General features: G+C 44.6%; 2 protein-coding genes across 3 annotated transcripts; one reads left to right on the top strand and one right to left on the bottom strand.

The window, feature by feature from the left end:
- Positions 1 to 1,448: 1,448 nt before the first annotated feature.
- On the top strand, positions 1,449 to 15,566 carry hmmr (hyaluronan-mediated motility receptor (RHAMM)). 2 transcript variants are annotated; one of them, XM_015956708.3, is made up of 20 exons: positions 1,449 to 1,590; positions 1,825 to 1,923; positions 2,003 to 2,088; positions 2,186 to 2,263; positions 2,351 to 2,539; positions 2,609 to 2,695; positions 2,776 to 2,887; positions 2,966 to 3,031; positions 3,193 to 3,266; positions 3,356 to 3,426; positions 3,495 to 3,862; positions 3,934 to 4,082; positions 4,151 to 4,356; positions 13,124 to 13,237; positions 13,334 to 13,534; positions 13,614 to 14,339; positions 14,420 to 14,492; positions 14,711 to 14,887; positions 14,960 to 15,122; positions 15,251 to 15,566. In XM_015956708.3, the coding sequence occupies exons 1-19, from the start codon at positions 1,545 to 1,547 to the stop codon at positions 15,116 to 15,118; spliced, it is 3,081 nt and encodes a 1,026-aa protein (XP_015812194.3). In that variant the 5' UTR covers positions 1,449 to 1,544; the 3' UTR covers positions 15,119 to 15,122; positions 15,251 to 15,566. The 2 variants fall into 2 exon arrangements, with proteins under 2 accessions (XP_015812194.3, XP_015812110.3); XM_015956624.3 differs by having other exon boundaries at positions 13,121 to 13,237.
- A 74-nt stretch (positions 15,567 to 15,640) lies between these two features.
- On the bottom strand, positions 15,641 to 23,148 carry LOC107383905 (insulin). The gene is made up of 3 exons (XM_015956832.3): positions 22,872 to 23,148; positions 21,539 to 21,741; positions 15,641 to 16,016 (listed from the first exon to the last, which is right to left on the bottom strand). The coding sequence occupies exons 1-3, from the start codon at positions 22,937 to 22,939 to the stop codon at positions 15,871 to 15,873; spliced, it is 417 nt and encodes a 138-aa protein (XP_015812318.3). The 5' UTR covers positions 22,940 to 23,148; the 3' UTR covers positions 15,641 to 15,870.
- Positions 23,149 to 27,566: the final 4,418 nt, after the last annotated feature.

The following is a 27,566-nucleotide window of genomic DNA, read 5'->3' as shown; positions in this document are numbered from 1 at the left end:
CCTCCCCAGACCATCACTGACCCACCAAACCTGTCATGTTGAACGATGTTGCAGGCAGCATAACGTTCTCCTTGTCTTCTCCAGACTCTTTTACGTCTATCACAGGTGCTCAGGGTGAACCTGCTCTCGTCTGTAAAAAGTACAGGGCGCCAGTGGTGGACTTGCCAATTCTTGTGTTCTTGAGCAAATGCCATTCAAGCTTTACGGTGCTGGGCAGTGAGCACAGGGCCCACTGCAGGACGTCGGGCCCTCAGGCCATCTTCATGAAGTCTGTTCCTGATTGTTTGGGTAGAGACATTCACACCAGTGGCCCTCTGGAGGTCATTCGGTAGGGCACGAGCAGTGCTCAGCCTGTTGCGCCTCGCACAAAGGAGCAGGTCTCGGTCCTGCTGATGGGTTGTGGACCTTCTACGGCCCTGTCCAGCTCTCCAAGAATAACCGCCAGTCTCCTGAAGTCTCCTCCATGTTCTGGAGATTGTGCTGGGAGACACATTAAACCTTCTTGCTGCAGCACGTGTGGATGTGCCATCCTGGAGAAGTTGGACAACCTGTGCAACTTCTGTAGGGTTAAGGAATCGCCTCATACTGCCAGTAGAGAGCCAAAACTAGCACGAGTGGAAAACCAGCCGAAAAAGATCAAGAGGGAGAAACTTGAAATGACCTCTGCATGTTAAACCAGTCCTGTTTTGAGGGTTTTGTAACTGTTGCCACTTTAGTACACCTGCTGTTAAGTCCATGAACACCAATACAGCTGACAGTGATTAACAATGCCCTCAGCTGCTTAATCAACCAGGAAATTATCAGACAGGTTTAACTGATTTCATGCCAGGCCCAATAAAAATGTTCCCTTAATTCTTGTGAGCAGTGTATTTTTACATTTTTCCTTTTTGTGAAGCGCCTCGTGATTTTTATCTTGAGAGGCGCTATAGAAAAGATATTTTCTTCTTCTTCTTCTTCTTCTTCTTCTTCATTCCTTGTGTTAACACCTCTGAGTGTACGCTGTACCTCAACAGTCTGCAGGATAAGCACCTGGCTGTTGCTTGTTAGTGCTGGAGCTGGAGTCATGGTTCCAGCAGTAGTCCCCTCATGGCGGCCAAAGAAGCTGTTGAGCTCTTCAGCCAGTCTGGCGTTGTTGTTATAAAACAAATATAATTAAACAAAAATAAATTAAAATATAAAGTCCCATCTGATAGCCTAGAAAAGTCAATAGCAATCCCACATGGTCTGTTTTTAATAGTACACAGATTATTGCAACTGTAGGCTGCACGAAAACGGAAATGGTTGCCCACTCAGCATTAACTTTGGAGAGTGAGGAGACCCATCCAACATGGCGACGACGCTCTTTGACGCTCTCCAGCGCCAAAATGGGTGTATCCGTATTCGATGTCTTGTTCTCAAATTCTATTGGACACGCACACTCAAACTTACGCGTGACGTATGTTTGAAATTTCAGCGGCAGATCGTTAGCGTTTGTTGTGCTCACCTGCAGCTGCCCTGCAGCCTTTGCGAAAGCTGAACAAAACTTTGTAAAGTTTAGAACAAAAATGTCCTTTTCGAGAGCTCCTTTGAAGAGGTTCAATGAACACGTAGGTAAGTAACATTAAAAACAGCTAGCAGCTTGTGGGCCAATTGCCCACTTCACTTATTCAACGGCAAGTAGCTTAGCTGACGTACTTAGCTTACTGCTAATCAAACCTCAGACTGCCCTCGGTGGCTTTGACGTCTGGTTGGTAGTTTGATGAAAGGACATCAAGTGAACTGTATAACGTGACGCCGGACAGACGGAGTCATGCCTTTCTGACTATTGGTTGTTTTGGACCGAAGGTTGTGCTCCTCCACCGGGGACTTATGACGTCCAAAAAGACGAGCTGAAGGGAGCCGCATCCTTTAATAAATCGGATCGATTCAAGCCCGTGAAGGCGGGTAGGTAGCTGTCCTAGACATTTAAATCAAGTAAATGTTAAATTCAAGCTAGCGACTTATTATTGGCTCTTGTTTTTAGCTGCCGAGGCTGCTCTGCTTCCGTCCTCTCCTTCCGGTAATGTATTTGTGTCTCCAGTTCGGAGGACTTTATCAGCGGACGGTCTTGTAAGTTTAAGTCTATTTAAATGTGAAATATCAGTCGAACATTTAGGTGCTTCCACACAAATACAGTCTTGCTGTTTTCTAACCCGTTAAAACCCAGAACGATTGTTCAAGTGCAAAGAGGGAGCGGAGTGGCATGACCCTGGAGAGGAAGCAGCAGAAACTCCTGGAGAGAGAGGTACAGCCTTTGAAAGCATTGGCTCTAGGAAACGTGCATCAGTTAACGTGTGTGTGAGAAATTCCCTCGGCTGTTTGATCCTACCAGATCCACTCCCTGGTGCAGCAGAGGGGGGAGCAGGACCGACGCCTTCAGGTCCTGGAGGAGGAGCTGAAGAAGGTGGAGGCCAGGCTGCTCACTGCAGTCCGGGAGAAGACCGGCCTCAACGCCAGCGTGATCACACTGGAGAGGCAACGGGCGGAGCTGAAGAAAGTCAACGAGTTTTTGAAAGCCAAGGTGTGTGGATGCGTTTCTCGTGTTTCCCTTTGAGCTGCACAGCGCTCAACACGGAACGCTTTTATCCAGGTTTCTGCTGACACCACAAAAAAGAGGATCAATTCTCTCACAATGGAGCTGATGGAAGCTAGGAACAACCTGGATGCTAAAAACCAGGTGTGATGTTTTCCGTGTAGATGTAATTGCTGTGAAAGCTAATGAAATAGTTCTAACGCGCAACATTGGTCTGCTTCCAGGAGTTAAGTCTCCTTCAGATCAACACTGAAAGCCAGCTAAAGGCGTTAGAGTCGGATCTGGAGACTGCCAGGGCCACTGCTTCTGCTCTGAGTGACAAGAATAAAGATCTGGGTACAGGCGTGACTTTATAGTGCTACTAGGAGGTAAATGAGTTGTCCTGATTAAATGTTTGTTTTTGTTTTTTTTTAGAGGATCTGCATCATGTGGCCAAAGCTCAAGGCGAGGATCTGGAGAATGAAAACGCTCGGTTAAATGGTGAGCTCTAAATCAAACGTGGACAAGTCGATGCACAGCGGGAAGAAAATGAGACATTTTACTAATGCGCTGCTACATTTTAAAGACTAACTTCTGCTTACAACGATGCATTTAGGCTCCTTTCGTTGGTTCTGTAAAACTGATGCGTTTCTGTTTTTCAGTTGTAATGCAAGAGCTGAGAGAGGACATCCGAGTGCTTCAGGGATACCTGGATGAGGCGAATGACCAGATTCAGGTATGATCTGCAGCAATAAGAGATAAAAACAATGTTTTAATCTCAAATTCTGTTTTTAAAGGACTAAAACTTGGTTGATATGTTTGCAGGATCTCCGTTTAAAGATCAAAGAGATGACGCAGGAGAGCGCCGTGGCTGATGCTCGCATACAGGAACTAAAGTGAACAGATTCTTGATCAAATTCTTTCATCTGCTGTGTTCCTCACACTCATAAACACCGTTCCGCAGGCAACTCGAGCCGCAGCTCCAGCAGAAAACGTCAGAGCTAGAAACCACGCAGGTTTTGCTGAGACAAAAGGAGGAGGAGGCCTTCAAATTCCAGCGAGAGCTGCAGGCATCCACAGAAGCTTTGTGGGGAGCGGAGCAGAGATTACAATACCAAGAGCTGGAGCTGAAGTCCTCGCAGAAGTCTATGATGGACATGGAGAAGCAAATGAAGCTCGCCGGTCAAGGAGTTCAGGATTCTCAGGCGACCGTCAGCAAGCAGGAGGCCGAGCTGGCCAGACTGAGGGAGGTGCTTCGGAGGACAGAGAGAGAGCTGGATGAGAGGGTGGCTCACCTGGAACAGAGGTGTCTGTTCTCAGAAGAGGAGAGAAGTATGTGTAGACGCACCGACCTTTTCTTTTCTGTTGGAGTGCTTGATTGGAATGATTTTCTCTGGTTGTAGGCAGGAATCAGGAGGAGGGGCTCAGGAGAGTGGAAGAGTTAAAGATGGAGCTGAACCTGCTGCAGCAGGCTGAGAGAGAAGAGCAGAAGAGACGAATTCAGCTGGAGCAAAAACAGGAGGCGCTTACCGAGGAGCTGACCAAAGAGAAGGTTACTGAAACACCGTCCCAGATGCACCGGCCTGAAGTTCCGTTAAACCGCTGCTCCGTTGTGTCCAGGCTTTGGTGGACTCTCTGACCGTGTTGGTGGAGCAGGAGAGGGAGGAGTACGAGCTGCGCATCAGACAGCTGAAGGAGGAGATGGAGGAGGTGCTGGGAGAGCTCGCCGTCGTGGAGGAGCAGGAGCAGAGGAGACTGGAGGTTATTGAGAGCGTGCAGCAGGAGAAAGAGGAGCTGGAGCGACAGCTAGCAGCTCTGCTGGAGGGGTGAGGAGAGAAAGTTGGACAACGTTTTAGCTTCGGTGTTGCAGAAACATAAACGCGGTTTATAACGATGGTTCCTGAGGGGCGCTGTGTTCATCTTACAAACCAGGGATGTCCCGATGCAACTCGTTTCACTTCCGATGCTGTACCTGTATCGCAGTCTTCAGTACGGGCCGATGCCGATATCTATCCAGTACGATACTTTTGCCTATGTGGAATGTATAAAAGTGGTTTTAGTCAAACAGAAAACAAAAGCCAGCAACAGTAAGTATAAAAAACGGGCCAATTTATTATTAATCTTTAGTTGCGTGAATGTAAGCAGCTGAGGTTAGGGACATGAGGAAAAAACACAATATTGTTCACCGACCAACAAGTTGGGTGTGTAAAGTTTCCATTTCACACTCTGTGAAAACCCTCATCCAGTGTTTTGTGATCCTGCTTCAAATGCTTGATGGGGTGTAATCCGGTTCTGTTCCACCACGGGAATCTTGTGCGTGACAAGTGTTGCACTGAGCCAAACCGTCTCTTTCGGACATTAACGAAGAATGCAGCCACGTGGCCGACATTGTTCAATTCAAATTCAAAAATACTTTATTAATCCCAGAGGGAAATTGATTCCTTTCTACTTTGCTAGCACACACTCTTCTGACCACGTGGACTTAGCGTGCTGGGTCTGGGCGCTGCGGGACAGAATTGCTGGAATAGAATTTAAAACGGAACGTACCGCTAATATCGGAGATTTTTGATGCAGTCCGATATAATCCGATACGGTGTTTAGGGGCCGATATCACAACGGGACATCCCTATCTCGATTCCCTCTGTGGAAGTCCATTTGGATGAAGTTTCATTTCTCATCTAGAAAAGTAACATTTCAGTTGAACAATGATTTAAAAAAACACTTAATATTTAATATAAAACTATATTTTTACCTGATTGGTTTTTGACCCTGTTCTAAGTGATGCTGCTTATTAGTGGTGCACCGATATGACATTTTGGGCCGATACCCGATATTAAGACCACTGTTATGGGCGATAACCGATATTTGCCGACATCGATATATTAACATTAATGCTTCTAAAATCAGAAGACTTTGTATAGAATGAAAATTATTAAAGCTGAATTTACGTTATTATGTACACACAGCACACACGTTAACAGCTCTGAGATGATTTCATTCACCGTTCACATGACTAAACAATTCCCCCCCCCCCCCCCCCCCCCCCCAAAAAAGGCTAACCAATGGAGACAAGATGGAACAAATATCAGTTGTTAATATCGGCTCGATACCGATATGTTACAAGATGACTAACATCGTCCGATACCGATTTTGATGCCGTTATATTGTCCATCCCTTCTGCCAATTCACTTTTTTCCCTGCATAAGGATACTTTTTCCTTCTAAAATAGACTTAAACATTTGTAATTATTATTTATAGTCGAGTTTTTAATGCAGGTTGAACATGAAAGTGGTCTCCTACACCTACCTCCTGCGTTAGCTTCTGATGGAAAATAGAATTCACTCTGTCACTTAACATTCATGGACTCACACCGAGGAAGGCTGTTGTTGGTTTAGGGTCCAGCAAAAAGCAGAGAATGTCTCGGCTAGTAGAAGCTAACTGTTAGCATTAGCAACCTCACCACACAGCAGAACTCCTCCAGGCTTGTGGTGTTGGTGGAGATAAAACATCAACACTGCAAAGCAAAGGGAGTCAGTGGTAGAGTCGTGTTGCTGTTATCCAATCAGAGGAGAGATGTCCAAATATCAGGAAATAAGACTCCAAATCTTGCCTTCTGGAACTCAGCGGTGATGTGGCGCACTTCTGCCCAATCCCAATACTCACACTTCCACACTTGCGTCCTTCAAATACGCGATCCTGTCTAGGGGTGCGAGTGTGTGGGGTGTCCCGATTCTCAAGTGCAGAAGTTGGTCACGCCCACTTTTGCACCCTTGATCCACCCTTCACCCAAGTCTGCATCGATGTGGACTTGGGTGAAGGGTGAGCTTGGGCGATGGGACGAATGAATCGGCCATCGGCGATGGGCTGAGCCGTTACGGTTGTTTTTTACAGGAGGCTGATTTGTTTATTTATTTGTTTGTTATTGACTAATATTTACACGCTACGCACAGAGAACATCGTGGAGGTAACAATTAAGAAAAAGTCTCCATCAGCGCATCTGAGCCTTTTCTCACCTCCTCCACCTCTGGCTGCTGACGGCGCACACGCAAGCGACGCGCCGAGGAGGGGTTTGGAGAGCGTCTGTGACACGCTCGACATCGTGCACTACAGCGCGGCGTTGAGTGGAAAGTGGAAACCCTTCTGTCTTTCAGAGTCTGGAAGACTTCTGGTTATTTCGTTTGGAGAAATGTTTCCTGATTTAAAACTTTGGCTGAAGTAGCGCTCGTCGTTACTCAGCACCTGCTTCGAGTGTGTCAGCAGAGCACGGATCCATCCAGAACATTATTTAAACAGCCATGAGTCTGTCTGAGGCAAAAGTCTAGGTAGAAGCTCGTAACCTCTTCAGCAAGCTCCAGAGAGACATTTGATTACACACAAGCTGCAGGTGATCAGTTCAGGTGCACGTGGCGCAGGAGGAATGTTCCTAATTTAAGTGAAATTGATTAATTGCATTGCTCCTGTTACTGGGGCATTCTGATCAGCTCGGTTGGACTAAATATTAATTAAAATGAATGGAAATGTAACGAATGATTATTCATTATTTAAAAATGAAAGTGACGGGGATAAATGGATCATGTGACCTCTGGCAGCGAGCTGCCTCCTCAGAGTGCGTCCAAACGCAGCAGCGATTCATTCCTTCCCCCACTTTTAAAAGAAAGAACCCCAGAAGTTTTTGTTCAGAAAGAAACATTTAGCTTAAATAAAAACCACAACAGTGGGCACCAGAGGGAAACAAAGGCAAGGCTTGTTGGGGCAGCAGTAGCTCAACAGGTTGAGCGGGTTGTCCAGTAATCGGAAGGTTGCAGGTTCAATCCCGGCTCCGGACAGAGAATTCTGCTGTTGTGTCCTTGGGCAAGACACTTAACCCACCTTGCCTGCTGGTGGTGGTCGGAGGGACCGGTGACGCCTGTGCTCGGCAGCCTCGCCTCTGTCAGTGCGCCCCAGGGCAGCTGTGGCTACATCGTAGCACATCACCACCAGTGTATGAATGTGTGTGTGAATGGATGAATGATACACTGTAGTGTAAAGCGCTTTGGAGTCCTTACTCTGAGAGGCGCTATACAACTGCGGGTCATTTATCATTCTTTGTAACATTTTAGCCGTGTTTAATACGGCCCGTTTAGATGTCACTCTACCAAACTACAAATAAATAAACGACCCGCACTTGTATAGCGCCTCTCAGAGTAAGGACTCCAGAGCGCTTTACACCACAGTGTATCATTCATCCATTCACTCACTGATATGTGATGCAACAATACCACTTTTTTCCAAGCCGATACGATACCGATACTTTGATCCGAGTACTCGCGATACCGATTACCAATACCGTTACTTCTACCACAGATGCAATGATTTGGAATACAGATTTTATTTTCTTCTCTGCTTTCAACAGGAAAAGACTGTGAGGTAGATAAAAAGTTAAATATATGAATGGAAATCGTCACAAAACTAAAATATGAGGTGAACAGAAACAACAAGTTACAGTGAAGCCACTTTCAAGCAACTGCATTGGTATTGGTTAACTTTTATCAAAACCGATACCGGTATTGGTATCGGTATCGGTGCCGATACCAGTATTGTATCGGTGCATCCCTAACACTGACGTGGATGAGCTACAATGTAGCCACAGCTGCCCTGGGGCGCACTGACAGAGGCGAGGCTGCCGAGCACAGGCGCCACGGTCCCTCCGACCGCCACCAGCAGGCAAGGTGGGTTAAGTGTCTTGCGTTGCTCCTGTTACTGGGGCATTCTGATCAGCTTGGTTGGACTAAATATTAATTAAAATGAATGGAAATGTAACGAATGATTATTCATTATTTAAAAAATGAAAGTGACTGGGATAAATGGATCATGTGACCTCTGGTAGCGAGCTGACTCCTCAGAGTGCGTCCAAACGCAGCAGCGATTCATTCCGAATTAGAATTAAGATAAGATCAACTTTATTTATCCCGAGGGAAATTCTTGTGTCATGAACATGCTCGAAGCAGTAGGAGAGACAAAGGAACAGGAAGATGGGAAGAGCTGGCTGTGGAGACAGGAGACGCTGGGCAGTCGAACCTATTGATGTTTAGATTTAGGTTGTTAGCACTTTCGACATCCCCCTCCATCCCAACACCTCTCTTTTGTCTCAGGCCAGTGATAGCCCGCATTCCATTCCACACCTCCCTGGTGTTGTTTTCCTGCAGTTTGTGTTCCAGCCTCCGTCTGTAGGACTCTTTCCCCTCAGCAATCGTGGCTTTCAGCTCCCTCTGCACCAGTTTCAGCTGATCTCTGTCACCATTTCTGAAAGCTCTTTTTTTCTTGTTCAGGGTTGCTTTTATGTCTTTGGAAACCCAGGGCTTATTGTTGGGGAAGCACAATATGGTTTTTTGGGGGACTACCGTGTCAACACAGAAGTTGATATAGTCTGTTACACAGCCTGTTAGACTGTCAATATTGTCCTGATTGGAATCACAAAGAACATCCCAGTCCGTTGACTCGAAGCATCCCTGCAGAGTCTCTTCCAACTCCCTTGTCCATGTTGTGACCGTTTTTGTGGCTGCAGGTTGTCTCTGGACGGCAGGTCTGTAAAGGGGCTGGAGGGAGACAGGTTGTGATCAGCCCTGCCCAGGGGAGGGAGAGGGCTGGAGGTGTATGCCTCAGCAGCATTGGCATAAAACAGGTCCAGTGTTTTATTGTTTCTTGTTTTGCAGTCCACATACTGCTTGAATGTAGGTAGAACAGTGGAGAGGTTCGTGTGGTTAAAATCGCCCGTTATAGCCACAAACTATACGTCCGCTGTCGCAGAGCTGATGACGTCATACGCCTGCGCCGCGTTGGCATCCGGAGCGATGTAAACAATGATGATAATGGCGAGGGAAAACTCACGCGGTAGATAATATGGTCGGAGACCGACCTCCAACAGTTCTATGTGTTTGTTACACACAGCCATCCTCACCTTAACGTGACTGGGGGAAGTAACGTAATACAAAATTAAACAAAGGAAAACATAAACGTCTCTTCCAGCAACCATATGTGCTGCACTTGCATTAAAATGTTGATAATTTGGGCTTCTTCTGTGTTCGCAAATCGGTCCATCTGTCATGACGTCACATGCACGAATATATCGTCCATTGTCTTTTGTTGGACGACGATTGGCGTTCGGAAAAATGACACAAATCGCCCAACCCCAGTGAAGGGTATTACCCACAATCCATTGCTGCAGAAGAAAAGACTCGGGTGCCTTTTCTGGAAGTACGTATTTTCAACTGACAGTAGTTACTTAATAATTACAATTAATTAATACTCTGAATGTTTTAGACAAAGCAGGAATTAATGTAAATCTATTTCAAAATATTGTTTGGTTGGTGGATTGTTTGAAAGTTGTTAATAAAGTTTTTACGACATGCGTTGCGGTCACTGATGCAATGCTCCCGGTTTCAGATTCGGCAATTATATGCACACATGTGTACCACGCACTTAACGCCTTACTGCTCACTTCCTGCAAGTGCACTTCACAGAAGACCGTAGGACGCAGTGTGAGAATTGGGATTGGGCCTTCTAGCTCCTCAAACAGTTTAGTTTACCCAGAGTACGAGCTACAAGGTATTCATTCCTGCTAGAGACTACTGCAGATGTATTCAGATGAGTAAATAAAACGCATTAGAAAGTGTTTCCAGTAGAAAGTAAAGAAGGAAAGTGGATTCATAAAATGAATTTGAAGCTTAAAATAAACATAACCACATGTTAAAGGGGCATTATGGAAGTTTGACAGCCAAAACATGTATAGAAATAATAAATGTCTTCTTCATACATTCTCCTGCAATGCCCTGGTCCTGTAGAATGAGCCCTGGCATTTTTACTGTGATTGCCTGTTTTTCTGTAAAATCACAGAAAAAGAGAGTTGCTCAGGTCGAGCAGGCTGCTTCATGCGCGTTCACTCTCAGGCACAGCCCTCCGAACCGTTCTTAAATGGTACAGATACAAATGACGTCACTGGCACTTTAGCTCACCTAGTTAAGACGTCGGACTTTCGTGTAGAGGACCTGGGTTCGATTCTGGATGTGAACATAGTTCATTCAGAGTTTCTTTTTTACATTAATGGTATATTTTTTTACAGTAAGACGCCCAAATTTTTATTTGAGACTCGCCGAACGGCATTGCATTCACAGATAAAAAAGATGTGGGTTCAACTTTCATTTTGGAACAATTTTTCAAGCAAGGGAAGGGAATGATCTGAGCATGCAGGAGGACTGACCCATCATAAACCTTTGTCGGCTGTGCTGAAGAGGAAAGGTACAGAACCAAATTATTTAATTAATTAGCTGCATGTTCTTCTGTCCTCTGTTCTCCAGGACACAGACACACACACACACACACGGGACTGTGTCAGCTGTTATTGTCATTAAGGAGTGTGCACGTACAGCATGCACGCCTCGTGCACGAGCCTACTATTGAAGCTGCCGTTACGCTTTTGGCCTGAGGGGGCAATCGCGAGCATAAAAATTCAAAACTCCGTAAAGTCCCTCTAAGGATTATTTATGTAGTTTGGTTCACTCTCTAATTAAGCAGATGTTTAAACGTTGTTTGTGTTCATTAATGCTTTTATTTTGGAACTACAAATTTCCAGCTAAGAAGGAAACACGAACAGTTGGGATGCAACCAAATGAAAATTCTTGGCTGAAAACTGAAACATCGCAAAAATGATGTCGGTAATTAGACCCGTAGGATTAAAGGGACCACAAAACCAACCCTTTAAGCGTCAGTCGCAATATTGCGTTTAATGAGCCACAGCCGCAAATACAATCCCTCCTGAAGGTATTACTTCACACCAGAAGCTGGTGGAGGTGTGTAACTTCAATCTGAGCAACACTTTTAGCTGTTTCCGTTGAAACTTCTGGAGCTTAAACCTGCCCCTCATCTGGAGACTCCACACTGAGGAGAGGAGGTGAGCGAAGCACACTGAGGGTGAATACTTTTCTACATCAGAGAGGAGAAACCGATGACGGGTCTGTTCATTGTTGACAACGTGGCTGACTCCGATTCTGAAGAGTGCTGTTCACCCTCTGATGAAGATATTCACTCGCCCAGTAAGAAAGTGACGCTGCAGCAGGAACAGAAGGTCTGTGTGCTTCATGAGCGTGAACACGCTCCACACACAACATCCCAAGCTTATTTCACCGTGTTCAGGACATGGTGGGTGTAGAGAGGATGGTAAAAACGCCGCTAATAGTCACAGACGATGCAGTGAAGCTGAAAGTCTCACATAATTGATATGAGTGTTACAGCAATCGCAGCAAAACAGCATTACCAAGGAAATCAGCACGATGTGCTGTTTCTATGAGGCAAAGAGCAAGTTTCCACATGAGAGATGAAAACGGCTCACCAGACGGTCTGTTACGGCCGAAAACCAAAAACGCTCTTTTGGGTCATTTTTGGCCGAAAGTTTCAGTGCATCCCTAACGAGTAGTTACATTTAAACTTTTACTTTTTCATATTTGTAGGAAATGAATGTGAATCTAATTTTAAACATTATCTTAATGAGTCACAACGTTTGTTACAACCCGGCTTGAGGGACGGCAGCAAAAGGAGGTCTGCACACAAGGTTAATGTTTAAGAGTGTATTTTTATTAAAACCCAGCCTCTACAACGCCACACAGGCAAGAGCTCCCAAAGCCTCAACTCCTCATCCTCCTGAGTCCTTCCAAACCGCACATAGAAGCCTGTTATGCTGCGCAGGTGCAGCCGCTCGTACAGGGAAGGGCGTCGGCAGAAGCAGCCAATCAGCTGGTTGCACGGGCACAGCAGCCCCCCAAGAGGATGTGTTCTTGTTTTCTTCAATCGCAGCGGTTGTAACAACATTAAACATTGAAATGAGTCTGGTTCAACTTATAATTATATCATAATGGTTTGCCATATTTGTACAGTCATACATGTGCAAAACTTCACACACTCCCCCTGAATACGTTCAATGTTTGAGGTTGTCTGTTTGCATCAATGAAGGAGAACGCACTATCAGAGGGATGATCGTATGATTAATGAGATTTTAGTCACATTTGAACTAGGGATGCACCGATACCAATGCCAATACAGGTATCGGTAAAAGTTAATCGATACCAGGAACCAATACCAATGCAGTTGCTTGAAAGTGGCTTCACTGTAACTTGTCATTTCTGTTCACCTAATATTTTAGTTTTGTGACCATTTCCATTCATATATTTAACTTTTTATCTACCTCACAGTCTTTTCCTGTTGAAAGCAGAGAAGAAAATTTAAATCTGTATTCCAAATCATTGCATTTTTTTCAGTGGTATTGGTAATCGGTATCGACGAGTACTCGGATCCAAGTATCGGTATCGTATCGGTTTGGGAAAAAGTGATATCGTTGCATCGCTAAATTCAACACAAAAGTTGTTCAGAACATCTTAAAGTAAAATGTTGTTTTAAGAACGAGTTGGAATTCAACAAAAGACTCGAGTCAGAGTCGTAACGCTTCAATTTCTCTAAACAAGTCCTTGTTTCTATCTGATGAGATGATTTAAAAATGTACCCAGGAAACAAGCGAGCCTCCGGTCATGTCTGACCACAGATCGCGTTCTGTTTGCATCTCAGTAGGAGCAGCGACGTGGCCGTCATGAACGAGCTGCATTTGGCTACGCTGAGGGAATTCCAGGAGGCGCATTTCACCTCCCAGAAGAAGATGGAAGATGTTGTCACAGAGCTGGAGAGGTGAGCCCTCCACTGCCGGCGTTTCCTGATGTTTTTCCTGACAGTCGGCGTGGTTCCTGTAAGGTTTAGGCTCACACGGCGTTTCTGACTGTGCAGCACCAAGGAGGCTCTAAAGGGAGCAAAGGAAAAGCGAAGAGACCTGGAAGCGGAGCTGGAGAGCGTGACCCGGCAGCTGAAGGAGGCGATGGACAAAATGGTTGAGCAGAAAGAGGAGGAGGTCAAAAGATTGAGGGAGTGGACAGAGGAGCGGCAGGAGAGGCTGATGATGGAGGAGAAAACCAGGGAGGAGAATACCAGGTAAACTAAAAACTCACTTTCTGTCTGTGATGTAACAATTGCCATCTGCTCCTCTTTTTGAACGTTTCTCTTCTTGTAGAGCGACGCTTGACGCTCAGGCTCGACTCGCTCTGAAAGACGAGGAGATGAAGGCTGCAGAGGCGAGCCACGCGGCTCAAATGGCCCAGCTCCAGGAGGAGCTGCAGGTGCAGACAAAGGAGAAGGAGGAGGTGCTGGGGCGTCTGGAGGAACAGAAGAGTCAGAGTTTTATTCAACTGCAGCACGAGAGAGAGAAATCCCAACGAGTCTTCGAGGAGATCAGTCGGCAAAAAGAGGAAGTGACGAAGCAGCTCCAGCAAGAACGAGAGGAGAAAGTACAGGTTCACACGGCTCTTCGGGAGGAAGGGAAGGCGCTGGAAGCCGAGAGGATCAAGCACGAGCAGGTCAGGTCAGAGGTGCACGGACTACAGGCTGAGCTCCACAAGTTAAATGAGGAATGGAGGAGTTTGCTGTCGGAGGTGGAACTTAAGAAAGAGTTCAGCCATGTACCGGAAAATCAGCTAAGCACTGCTGAGCAGCACCAACCCCAGCTGCAGGCTCGCCTGGACCACGCGGAACAAGAAAAGGCTAGCCTCCAGGCCCAATTAGACCGTCTGCAGGAGAAGATCCAGGATGTGGAGCATGAGCTGGAAAACCACCGACAGGACAGACGAGCCCTGAGGGAGCAAGTGGAGGTACTGACTCAGGAAAAGGTTACCCTGCAGTGGGAAATGCAGGAGCAGCGACAGGAACTCCAAAGACAGCTAACACGTGTGCAGGAGGAAAGGTGAGCAGCACTGGATGTTCTCTCTGATCTCTGGAGGCTTCTTTACACCATTTTTATCTCATCTTTGATTTCCTTTTAAGCTCCTCTGGCTCCGAGCTGGAGCACTGGAAGAAACGGTACGAGGATCTGCTTTCTAAAGTCAGACCCTTTCAGGTCAGTGGCTCGAGTCTAAAACCTGATGGCCTTGACTTAAAATATTTGTTCCATAAATATTTACAAGGTCTATAGAAACGGCATCCGTCAGAAAAAGTACAGTTAAAGACAGGAAACTGTTCTGAATGAATGCTAACACATCCATCAGTGCTCATTTAGGGTGTCACAGATGCTAGCTTGTTCAGCTAAATGATATTTGTTTGCGTGTGTGCCCACAGGAGCAACTTAATGCGTTTGCAGCAGAGCGGAATGCTCTGCTCAATGAAAATGGGACAAACCAGGAAGAATTAAACAAATTAGCTAATGCGTACGCTAGCCTCCTGGGGCATCACAACCAGAAGCAGAAGATCAAACACGTGGTGAAGCTCAAGGATGAGAACGTCTCTCTAAAACAGGTACGGTCCTCGTTTCAAAGGGCCTGTTATTGCGTCTCCTGTGGCCTGAATGCAAGCGTTTGTGTTTTGTAGGAGGTGTCAAAGCTCCGTTCTCTGGTGATCCGCCAGAAAAGTGATCTGGAGCAGCTGAAGGCAAAGCTCCCAGGCGCTCCTCGTCGCAGGTTCGATCCCAGCAAAGCGTTCGTGCACGACAAGGAGAACAGGCAACAGGAAACGGCCGCGCCTCTCTGAGACGGTGAGCATCGGAAACGCATCCGGAGGTCTTTAGTGTGGGAGCGCCCTGCGGCTCAGATACAGTTGTTGTTTTCACCGTTAGCTAAACAGTTGATTTTCAGAATTCTGATTGGTTTCTTCTCTTTTTAGGATGCTGTCATGAGTAGTGGCACTTTTCTGCAGGGCACCATCAGAAGGCTGGGAAAGCAGATTTTTTATTTAATCTTTTTAAGTTTTCTGCATGTTTAATCAAACTTGGGTTTTAATTAGCTGTGTGAGAGCATCTTGTGATGGTGATATGTGAAGGACCGTAAGAACGTGGTCGACGGTCAGATCATTACCCTTTAGCAAACCTTACCTATCTTACAGCTTGTGTAATCCGCAGACGTTTAGACGGATGCTCATTTTTAATCTGGGATTCCTGTAAAGTGTTCCTGTTTTGTAAATAAAGACAGATTTTAATATCCACACGTGTTTCTCATTTATTCAGCTGGAGAAAGTACCGAGCGTGCTTCTGCTTGCATAACTGTTGCCATGTCCACGCTGAGCCAGCAGAGGGCGCTGCCGGGCTGTAGAAGGCTGGTGCAACCCTGTTCCACAACAGAACACACATTCACATCTGTGCTGAGAGGAGCCTCAGGTTATGGGTCATGAAGCTTTATTTCCTTCACTTGATAAGACATAGCCAGCAAGCATCGGGGCCAGAAATTGACTTGGGGGACCTTTTTATTTTTACTAGCTATGAGTAGCGCTGGCTGTAAGGAGCTCGGTCAGTCGCAGTAGCCCTCCAGGTGGTGGATGCTGCACGGCTTGTGGCAGCACTGCTCCACGATGCCTCTCTTCACCTTGGGCTCATCGTGATCAGACAGAACCTTCCACATCTGCTCTTCCTTTCTGGCCCTTGTAGACAGGAACCCTTTGAAGCAGAGAAAGTTAAATCACCCTCCAAATACTATTGGCTAGTGAAGAAACTTGGACACAAGTCCATTTTAGTCAAACGGCTGTGATATGATGATGCTCCGACAGTAATGGCAAGGCAGCCACTGATGTTGGCTTCAAACAGCAGTAGAACGTTTGAGGTGCAAGATCTAAATGAAGTGTTTTGGGGGTGGCTTAATGAGGAATGCAGGGATTTGTGATGAATGGATTTGTCACACCGCAGACGATTACAGCAACAACTGAATGAAAGGGTTTGCACACTAATGGGTAGCACCAAAGTTTAAATTGAAGTGTCCACATGTCTGACTTTATCATGTAAAAATGGGGTTTTGGCCTGAACTCTCACCTCTGTTAGATATTTAAAACTTACACAAATGAAAAAAGTCATTACTTACTATTCTAGCTTTTTGTGTCTTCCCAGATTCAGATCATTTATTGTCATTAAACATAAACAGTACTGGAGAATGAAATCATGCATTTGACCACGACAAGAATAGATAAACGTCGTTAGCCTAAGGAACGTCAAGATTAATAAGCTAATGGCTAGTCTGAGCAGCCAAGACCGAAGTGTATTGCTGCTTTCGTAAAATGACCAATTATCAACATTTCACAGCAGTTTTTAATCCATTAGACCCAAGGGCGCCCCAAGGGGTGGCAATGGCCACCCCAGGAAAATTGCTGCCCCCCCCCCCCCAGGAAAAGCCAGTGTTAACAAATCATATTAGTGTTCAATCAAACCATATATTTATCTTGATTATTCAACACATAGTTGTAAAACAAAATAAAATATAAGTAATGCATAAAGAATAAAATAAATGCACGCTTCTGATGCTCACATTTTAAAAAAGTTTTTATCTCCAAAGTTGTTTTTTATCACAGCAACAGGTGAATTAACCTAAAATGTTTTAATTTAAATTTGGGATAACATATTAAACAACTCAAATGTATTTTTCTAAAATGCTTGTTTGTGTTTGTAAAATTTAAGTTAAGTGTTTTAAATACCTAGCACATCGCCACAGACTAAATCCAACCAGAGTCACCACAAGAACCAATTTGGTGTGCCACCCCAAAACTTTCTTTGGCCCCATCTGGCCACCCCTATCAAAATTTTCTGGAGGCGCCCCTGATTAGGCCGCCTTAAGTTTCACATTACACTGCTATTCAGAATAAACAGCAGCAGCTAAATGCACCACTGTGTTATGGATGCCAGGCTGGCCTGTGGAGAGAAGCAGCCAGGATCACCAAGCCCTGGTGAATCAGCCTGACACCGGCCCTCCTCCTCCTCTCTCCCGGGCTGCGAGGAATCATCATGATGAGCAAACACCTGCATAAAAGGGCTGTGCCTTCAGCAGTCTGGGAGGCAGCAGTGCAGGGGTTCTGCTGTCCTCCCGGTTTTTTGTTTGTTTTCAACCCCTTTCGTTTAGATTTGTTTGGATTCGTTGGAGTTGGCTGTGTAATGTTAACCTTTTTAGAGAGATCTGTTTGCTTGTGTTTTAATACCTTTTTGTTACAAATAAACCCATTTTAAACTCCTCCGCCAGTTCTTATGTTACCCCCATCCTTCACATTTTTACACCTGTTGGAAAGGTAACAAATGGGGGCTCGTCCAGGATTTTTAATAACAGACCGTGAAGGAGTGCCAAAATCCCCTGGTGGTGGTTTTAATGGTGTTTTGTTTGTTTTAAAAGGTTTTAAGCAGCAGATGACGTCGTGGATCACTGGCGGGTGCATCTGGAGGCCCCGCCCCCACCGGAGGATCCAGCCAAGGATTAAAGAAGTGGACCCAGAGATGACCCCCACAGGCAGGCTCAGATGTTGCACCTAGCGGGTGATTTACTTCACCATTTCGGGAGCACCCCAGGAAAGGCAGTGGCTAACCCCCTCCCTTTGCTGGTTTGTATGTGCATCAGCACATGTGCTTAATCTGCCCGCCCGCGATGTCCATGAAGAGCAGGGATTTTTTTTTTAAATAGCCTGTTTTGTTTTTATCTGGGGTCTCTTGCTTTTAATCCTCCAATGTCTTCGTCACCCTTCAGACTCTTCGTCTCTCAGTCTTCGTCCCTCAGAGTCTTCGCCTCCGCCCTTCGAGAGTCCCCCCCCCCCCCCCCCCCCGTCATCCAGTGTTAAGAAAAAGTTTTAACAGTTGGTGTTTTGTTACTAACATATCCTTTTTCTTTTAAAACACCTTCTGCTCGGTTAAACTTTTTTAATATAAGTTTTAACCAGGTGTTTTATAGTTGATAATTTGGCTGTGTAATGTTAATCTTTTTAGAGAGATCCGTTTGCTTGTGTTTTCATACCTTTTTGTTAAAAATAACCCATTTTAAACTCCTCCGCCAGTTCTTATGTTACCTCCATCCTTCACATTTTTACAACACCTGTCGGGAACGCAACGACTGCAATGTGGAGGTTTACAAAATCACGTTGCACTGATTCATAATGTAGAATATGGCAGCAGTGAATTTGGATACGCCGTTTTTAGCTCGTCAGTACAGGCGAAGTAGATATGCTTCCATCTGAAGACAACTGCTACCCAGGCAGTGGGGTGAGAACCTACAACCCTTTGGTCACAGGGTGGGCACTTAAACATGTGGTCCATAGTGTGATGTCATCAAGGAGAGAATATTTGAATAGCTCTAGGGAGCCTAGCACCCATCTACTTCCAGACCATGGGTCTCCTGCTGCCAAAAAGAATGAATTGGAGTCGAGCCGATAAGGTATTTTCTGATCCCGTGCCAAGAAAGTGCTTTTTTTGGCAGGCGGAAAAAGATACTTAAAGTGACAATGTGTATTTTTAACGTTAAATTCTGGAAATATCCATCAACTTATTCTAGTCGAATCATCTGTCTTATATAACCATAAAAATTGGGTCTAAAGTAGATAGGGCTATCGTCTTTGGGGGGCGCTGTGTTTCCTTCTGGCCCGCTCGGGGTCCTGCACCTGTTTATGACGTCACACTAGAGGTTAGGCTGGACGTACGACTTACAGAAGTAACGTTGCAACTTTCAAATACATTTGGTTAGTACGAAACACAAATTTAATAAAATTGCTAAACTCGTTCCTAAACATGTGAAAGAATAATCAAAAAAGAGGTGCAATGCATTTTGGGTGAGCGGCATTGCCGTAGTATGATGATGATGTCATCGGCAAGTACAGGACCCCGAGCAGATCCAGAAACTACAATCAGCATTGCTTCTCTTGATGGATGTAACTGAAGGACCGTCAAAGTCAGAGGAGTCCCGTCGAGGTCACATGCCTCTGCTCCACAGGTAACATTTACCGTGATGTTTTTTTTAAACTAGTGACAGACACAGCAATATGATGTGAAAATACCCTGAAATGAATCCACGTACTGCCCACTAGTGCCAGGAAAGTACATACCGCCACTTTATTGTGTGCAAAGACGTAGAGGACTACAACTGCTCGTCTCACCAAATTGACATCATCAAACCACACAAGGAGATGAAACATGGCTGTGAGTTTAGTGAGCTTCTCATCCTTCAACCAGGACAAAAGAAGGAGCATTAAACATGGAGAAATGCACTACATGTGCAAGGTGTAGCTACTCTGGGGGAGAAGATATTCTGCAGTGATGCCATAAATGCAACGTCTGATTTGTAGTCTTTTTAATTTTTACAAGCAAGCAAATTTGAAAATATGTGACGGACATAGTTGAACACACAGTTATTCATCATTTAAACTGAGGTACAATATATATGTGATTTAGAGCGTAAGGCAAACCAGACCAGAAAACAACTTTTATTTCCTCATTAATTAATTAATTTTTTTTTAGCCAGGTGACCCATGAGGCGACCAAAAGGACTCTCGTCACTGGTCACCCTCCGCTGTTGGATGTGTGCTGAAGCCACGACTCATACGGCCATTCGATAAACCCAACAGTTATCTGCACTATTATTCCAGGACTCTAGAAGACGCTATGTCAAATACAGGCCATTTACCTTTATAGTTAAGTCTTCCTTTATGTGTTAATAGCCCATCAAAGCTACCGTATTTTCCGGACTATAAGCCGCTACTTTTTCCCCACGCTTTGAACCATGCTGCTTATAATGAGGTGCGGCTTTACTGAAGATTTTTCTTCACCTGCAGGGGGCGCTTCAGCAGAAAGTGAAACCGGTGGAAATCGAAGAAAGTGCTCATTTTAATTTAGCACATGCAAGCAGCCAGCACCACGAAGAGTTTTTTTCAAATCCAAACCCCCTCATCATGGTAACTACACGCATGAGTTCATATGTTGCAGTTCATATGTTGCCGAATTTAAGTTGAAGGCCATGGATCTGGCAGTAAAGGAGGGAAACGGCGCTGCCGCACGTAAGCTTGGCATGAATGAATCCATGGTTCGGCGCTGGAGACGGCAGCGGGAAGAACTCATTCAAGCCAGCTTCACCCGGGGATGATGACAGCAACACGGACATCGCCACAGAAAAGGTATGTGACGAAGCTCTTCTGAGGCTGTTCAACTCCGACACTGAAGAAGAGGACTTTAATGGCTTTAGTGCGTAGGAAGATGAGAGCGAATGACTTCTTCTGGTAGGCAAGTGTGTTTTATTTACTAACCAGGCATGTTTTGTGTGCAGTTGTTATTTTCTAATCATCCAGGGCTTATTAATGCTGTGTCAGCGCTGTTCTTTTCTTCTAAACATGCAAATGACCGGTAATAACGTGTCAGTGCTGTTTTTATTTTATAACATCCAGAAACATGAATGCTATCAGTGCTGTTTTCTTTTCTAAACTTGCAGGCACGTTCACCCGTGTTTAAAATTCGTTTTGTTGAATTAAAACAACGAAAAACCTCCGTGTAGTGTCTTTCTAATTATCTTATGTTATGGCTGTACATGCGCTGTGCGCCGGAGACCTGCATGTGGCTGCTGCGCCGCGGCTTGTATTCGAGTGTGGCGTGTGCAAAACTTTTTTTTTTTTTGTTGGTGCGGCTTAAAATGAGGTGCGCTCTATAGTCCGGAAATTATGGTATGTCCCTTAAAAGTCATTCAAGCTTTCAAACTTTTTGGACATCTCCTGATTTTGGTTGATCAAATGTCCTTCTTTAGTTTCAGCTGTTTCTCCGATTAATTCATTTGAATGATTAAAAAGGATGTGTCTGAAGCAGCCCCCCCCCCCCCCCCCGCAACAGCTCAGACCCGATGATCAGCTGATTTGCGCATTGCTCAACTAAACCTCCAACCTTATCTTAATGTTGACACAAACACAGCACAGCATCATTTTAGCTGCAGTTACTCTCTAGTGAAGCAACACTTGACTTCTATGAGCTGAAGAAAAGCCTGAAACATGATCACATCAATCAGGAAAGCGGGAGGAAACACTATTTCTGAGTTGACATCTTTCACTTCAGTTAACACCATTTAGAGTTTTGTGTTTTCATTGCTATTTTAAATTATGTTCTCCAGCTTTAACTCCTCTGCTCACTGCCTCTGGCCTTTGGTGATGAAATGATAAAAAACATTCCCTCTAAAGCAGCCTTACCGAGCAGATGTTCCAGATCCCGCTTGTGGGCTCGGTTTGGATTGTAGAAAAATCCTCTCTCCCCACACACAAAATAGAGGGCATCCACCAGGTGAGAGCCACACAGGTGTTGGGCGGGGGCTGAGGATGCCCCTGGAGACCGGAGCACAAGCAGCAGCAGCACCGACACTATCCATAGTACCCTGGCCATGAGAGGGACACGGCTTGGATAGAGCACAAAAAGAAAAATCACTAGTGCAGCAGAACATGGTGGATCAAAGTTTTATTATGTCAGCTTTTAAAGGTGTGAAACTGAATTCACTCACACAAAGTTTACAGACAGAAGCTGGAATGAAGAGGGTAAAGTGAAGGTAAAACCTGATTTTGTTTTTACAGCTTTTGAGCGTTCAGTCACAGATACTTCACAAGTCTGATAAAACCAACTGGAGTAAAACGGCACGTAAAATCAGGCACACAGCAGCAGTTTCTACTTCAAACACAGACGGCGAACAACAAATCTTTTAACTATTTATTTATTAGGATCTCAAACAACAGAAAAATCAGCGCCAAACACCGTTCAAGTTTTTAGATGTTTGTCTTTTACATTTTCTATTTCTTGCAGTCAAAGTCAAGACTGTTAAAGGGTAAAACTGATGAAAATGGAAAGTCATCCCAGTTGAAGGTGACCTCTGAGATCTTTAACTGGGATGTTTTGTTGGTAACATCCCCCGACATCAACCGTCCAAAGCTGAGGTCAAATGAAAATTAAGGCAGTTTTTGCTTTAATTTCCTGTTTTTATAGGTTCATCTTAAAAAATCCAAACTACTAAAGTACTGGAGCGCCGGTGCGGATGCTGCCAGACTCTCCTCAAGGTTAGTCCCCACTTTGCTGTGCAGTTACAGCGGTGGTGAGTGGAAAGGATTTGTCAAAAATGACAGAAAACCAATCTGTATTGTTGGTTAAATTCCACTTTTGATTGATTTTTTTTTCCCCCTCGCAGGTTTAAAGTTCGGCTCCTGTTTCAAGGTGAAAAACATATTTAGCAGTCGTTTAAAAACCGTGTAAACCTTTTGTGGACATCTTGTAGTATACCGCAGATTATTGGACGTAAAATGAATCAATTTTACTGTCTTTAACAACGTACCTGTGCCAGGCATTACAAAGTTGGCCAAGCACTCTATATCAGGTCCACCACTCCTCTATCCCCTTCTTGGCTGAACGCCAGTCTCCTTGGCACAGAAGACTGGTTGAATTACAGATCCTGTCCGTGCTACACTTTATTTTCCTCCTGGTTATTATACGTATAAATCTTAACAGCCTAAATCTTGAGGGAATACAGAAAAGCTCTCTTACCTGTGTTCTTGGAGCAGCTGGTGGTTATGGATGAGAGAAGGGCCCGGGCTACAAGGTGATGAGAACATCTCTACTTGGCCACCTTTCCCCCTTTTAGCTCTCCAACTCCACCTGGCCGTTGCCACTCTCAAAGGGAAGCCGACGGTCGTCTCATTAACACCCTGACCCCCAGCGTGCTTGATCTGATCTGCGACGGCACTGCGTCATTTAACTGACTTTGGACCAACAGTGCTACGATAGACTTGAGGGAGCAACCACCCACAGTGATACCCACCTCAACCCCTGCTGCGTAATGGCCCGACTGGCACCGTTCAAAAGCTTACAGACACCATATGTCACTGCCTGATCACACAGTGTAGATTAGAAGACTTTCAGGCTTATCATTGACCACTATGTGTTTAAGCGCCGGTTCTTAGAACTCATTATTATGGCTCGGCTAAAGTGCTGCGAAAGGGTCCACTTACAGGTTTATTTTGATTTGGCTTTGTCGTCACACTTCCATGTTTTAGATCAGCAAAGATTTTAATATCTGATAAAGAAAACTGAGTAAATACCAAATGCACTTTTAAAATTATGATCTTGTTATAGGAGAGAGTAATCCAGACCAACTCCCGCCGTTTTTGTTTATCCGTTTTTCTTCACTTATCCGGGTTGCCGCTTTAGCAGCCCCTACAGAGAGGCCGAAACCGCTCTGTTCTCAGCCACCTCCACTCGTAGGATCCCAAGGTGTTCCTTGGCCAACGCGAAAATGTAATCCCTTCATGTCCTGAGTTGACCTGGTAGCCTTCTGCTGGCAAGACGTGCCCAAAAACACCCCCTTTGGTAGGCGTCCTGGAGGCATTTTGACCAAATTCGTGAACCACCAACTGGCCCCTCTTCACATGGAAGAGTAGCAGCTCTGCTCTGACGCCGGTTTCACACTGAAAGCATCGGAGCGCGGAACGGCAGTGGAACGGCACAGTTTCAAACAGAATCCATTCTAGTCTATGGACTGTTTCAAACCAGCAGCGACGCCGCAATTTCCAGCCAAACTGGTAAAAACCAGTTAAAAACTACACATTGTCAGTTTAAAGCTCTGGAATTAACCTATAAAGTCTACTTGTTTGTTTTAATAAGCTACCGGACAAATATCGATACATCTTAGAAATTAATCATTTAATGCACGCCTACCTTCATTCAAGATACCTTATGAAATCTTAGTCTAGACAAAAATTTAAATACATAATTTTTTTCCAAAATGGAGCTAATATTTGGCACGTAGCAGTGACGATTCATCTCTAAAACACACGCGGAGCATTAAAGCCTGTGAGAGCATTTTCTTTGAAACGTTGCCACCCTGTTTATCTTTTATCTAAATTTCCCATAAACCACTGGACAGATGTTTATGAAACTCAAATGAATCATACCGTATATGGATACAAACCTTTAAATTCTGAAGTCAACTTGATCTTAGCCGTTGCCATCAAACTTAGCAAATGCAGCTCGGTTTTTCAAATGTCAAGATAAACTGCTGCGTGCTAGAGTAACAGAGTAAAACGGGTTGAATGAATAATAAAGATTGTTACTGAAATAGGGCCATCTTAGGCGTCTGTTAACTACTTTGAATGAACTGTAACTGAACTATGAGAAGCTTCAAAGATTCTTCTTATAATCACCTCAGACTAATGTTAAAGTGAATATTAAAAATTTGCATTAATTGGAATAAAACCAAGTTCCTTCTATGTTAACTTTAGATTTCATATGGATAACATTCCCTCATGGGCACACTGACAACTGCTGCAAAATGTTTCCAACAAGATATATTTCTTTTTATTCTGTCTGGCTTTTTGAAACTTCCCAGGGGCTTCATGCTGATCTGTCCATTGTTCTGTATAGCATATCTTCTTGGTTTGGTACCAGTTACCCTGAAGTCTCAGCTGAACCATCTGGTGCACTAAGCAGTGAGGGTGGTTAGCGGGAATGACAACTATTCCCTTCGGTCTAAATTTAACAAAACCCTTGTCAAACTGGAAAAAAGTTACTCTGGACCCATATCTGTGCTGAAAAATGTCTTCTCCCATCTGGCTGAATCTCTCACCCTTTATGAGTTCCATAACCGGATGAATAATGTGGATTGGTTTGTCGGAACATCCAGCGTAGTATGTTCAGAACAAATGATTTCCATTCAAGACAGTTGTAGCATTTATAAAATGGTCTAACAACGTTCCTCCAAAATTATGTTATTTTCTGAGATAAAGCTGAATCAATGAAGGACCTAGCTGAATCCAACAGTACATTTTTGCACCCTATTATATTAAAAATAGTTTTAAAGTTCTAGTATGCATCAGCACAGCTGTTCCTAGGGGTTTGGAAACACCGTTTGTCAAGTGGGGGTTCAGTCATGATTCCCATATTTCCATTAAATTTAAAGAGATACTTTGCAAATAAATATTTTTCGTGTGCCAGTTAGTGATAAAATGACACTTTACAGCAGGGGTGGGCAATCCTGGTCCCCGAGGGCCGCTATCCAGCAGTTTTTAGTTGTTACTCTGCTTAAATACACCTGGATTGAAACTGCTGGTGATTAACAGGCTGCTGCTTTCTGGTGAGCTGCTGAACAGGTGATTCATCCAGGAATCAAGTGTGTTTGAGAAGAAAAACAACTAAAAAATGCTGGATGGCGGCCCTCAAGGACCAAGATTGCCCACCCCTGCTTTACAGGGTTAATGAAAGGCCATCCAGCCTCAGCACGGCTATGGCTACTTCTGTCTCTGCTTCTCCATCTCCTATCTCTTGCTCTCTGTGTCAGATGTTTAGTTACTCCTCTGCCTCCTTTAGTGATAATGGTACGTGTAATAAATGTAGCATTTTTGTAGCTTTGGAGGCGAGGGTATCGGAATTGGAGTCCCGGCTCTGCGCTGTTGAAAAACCTGTAAACAGCCGTAGTTACTTAGCTAGCGCAGGGCTAACTAGCTCAGAACAACCACGTAGCGACCCTCCAGTGGAACCCGAGCAGCCGGGACATCAGGCCGGCTGGGTGACGGTACGCAGGAAGCATAGAACCCAGCCCGTGGGCCACCACCAACCCGTCCACGTTTCTAATAGATTTTCCCCGCTCAGTGACGCACCCACTGACAAGCCGACTCTGATCATTGGCAGCTCCATAGTCAGAAACGTGGCATTAGAGACTCCAGCAACCATAGTTAAATGTTTACCTGGGGCCAGAGCGGGCAACATTAAATCTTACCTGAAACTGCTGGCTAAGGATAAGCGTAAATACAGTAAGATTGTTATTCGCGTTGGCGGTAACGACACCCGGTTACGCCAATCGGAGGTCACTAAAATTAATGTTGCTTCGGTGTGTAAGTTTGCCAAAACAATGTCGGACTCCGTAATTTTCTCTGGCCCCCTGCCTGATCAGACCAGTGACGACATGTTTAGCCGCATGCTGTCCTTCAACCGCTGGTTGTCTAGGTGGTGTCCTGAAAACAACGTGGGCTACATTGATAATTGGAAAACTTTTTGGGGAAAACCTGGTCTGATGCGGAGAGACGGCATCCATCCCTCTTTGGATGGTGCAGCTCTTCTTTCTAGGAATATGGCCAGTTTTATTAGTCCTCCATGACTACCCAGGGTCCAGACCATCTCATAAATATTAGAACAAATTCAACTGAGCAGAAAACTAGAAAAATTAAATGTGGGTTGTTGAACATTAGATCCATTTTTTCTAAGACTTTGTTAGTTAATGAGTTGATTTGTGATAATCAGATCTCTTTGCTCTCTCTCACAGAATCCTGGCTGCAGCAAGAGGACTATGTTAGCTTAAATGAGTCGACTCCTTCAAATTATTTAAATCATCACATTGCTCGAAGTACAGGGCGAGGAGGAGGAGTGGCAACCATTTTTCATTCGGACTTATTAATCAGTCCCTTACAGATTAATAGTTAAAGTTCGTTTGAACATCTTATTCTTAGTTTTCCTAATCCAGATTGCAAAACTGTAAAACCACTCTTGTTTGTAGTTTTATATTGTCCACCAGGCCCTTACTCTGAGTTTTTGGATCAGATCTCTGATTTTTTATCTGATTTGGTGCTAAATACTGATAAGGTCATTGTAGTGGGGGATTTCAACATTCATGTGGACATCGAAAATGATTGCCTCAATGTAGCCTTTAGTAATATCTTAGACTCAATTGGTTTTACTCAAAGAATACATAGCTCCACCCACTCCGGCCATCATACATTGGACCTTGTTCTGACTTATGGCATTGAGTGTGAGGAAATAACAATCTGTCCACATAATCCAGTCCTCTCGGACCACTTTCTGATAACCTTTGAGTTTTTTATAACTGAGTTCTCGAGACATGAAAGTAAATTTCATTATAGTCGGTCTCTATCTGACAACGCAGTTGCATCTTTTAAATCAACTGTTCCATCTTTACTGTCCTCAGCATCTCAGAGGCATGTAGCAGAGGGCAATATTTTCAGTTCTAGCCCCTCACAAATTGATGCCTTAGTTCATCATGTTAATTCCTCTTTACGTGTGGCATTAAATGATGTTGCCCCTTTAAAAAAGAAGGTAATTAGGGACAGGAAGTTGGCTCCCTGGTTTAACTCTCATCTACGAGCCTTAAAACAAAACTCTAGAAAATTGGAGAGAACATGGCGCTCTACGCACCATGAGGAGGCCTACCTGTCCTGGAAAAATAGTCTTGTG

The sequence above is a fragment of the Nothobranchius furzeri genome, chromosome 2 (assembly GCF_043380555.1).
Source record: "Nothobranchius furzeri strain GRZ-AD chromosome 2, NfurGRZ-RIMD1, whole genome shotgun sequence".
NCBI classification, from domain to species: domain Eukaryota; kingdom Metazoa; phylum Chordata; class Actinopteri; order Cyprinodontiformes; family Nothobranchiidae; genus Nothobranchius; species Nothobranchius furzeri.
Note: the sequence above shows the minus strand (reverse complement) of the source record. Positions and strands in the feature narration are given on the sequence as shown.

Coding starts and splice junctions, on each gene's coding strand:
- hmmr (XM_015956624.3), top strand. CDS start 1,545: ATGTCCTTTTCGAGAGCTCCTTTGAAGAGGTTCAATGAACACGTAG. Junction 2,540..2,608: donor ACGAGTTTTTGAAAGCCAAG/GTGTGTGGATGC, acceptor GCTTTTATCCAG/GTTTCTGCTGACACCACAAA. Junction 13,535..13,613: donor ACCAGGGAGGAGAATACCAG/GTAAACTAAAAA, acceptor CTCTTCTTGTAG/AGCGACGCTTGACGCTCAGG.
- LOC107383905 (XM_015956832.3), bottom strand. CDS start 22,939: ATGTTCTCATCACCTTGTAGCCCGGGCCCTTCTCTCATCCATAACCAC. Junction 21,742..22,871: donor CAGCTGCTCCAAGAACACAG/GTAAGAGAGCTT, acceptor GCTCTATCCAAG/CCGTGTCCCTCTCATGGCCA. Junction 16,017..21,538: donor GGATCTGGAACATCTGCTCG/GTAAGGCTGCTT, acceptor TCTGCTTCAAAG/GGTTCCTGTCTACAAGGGCC.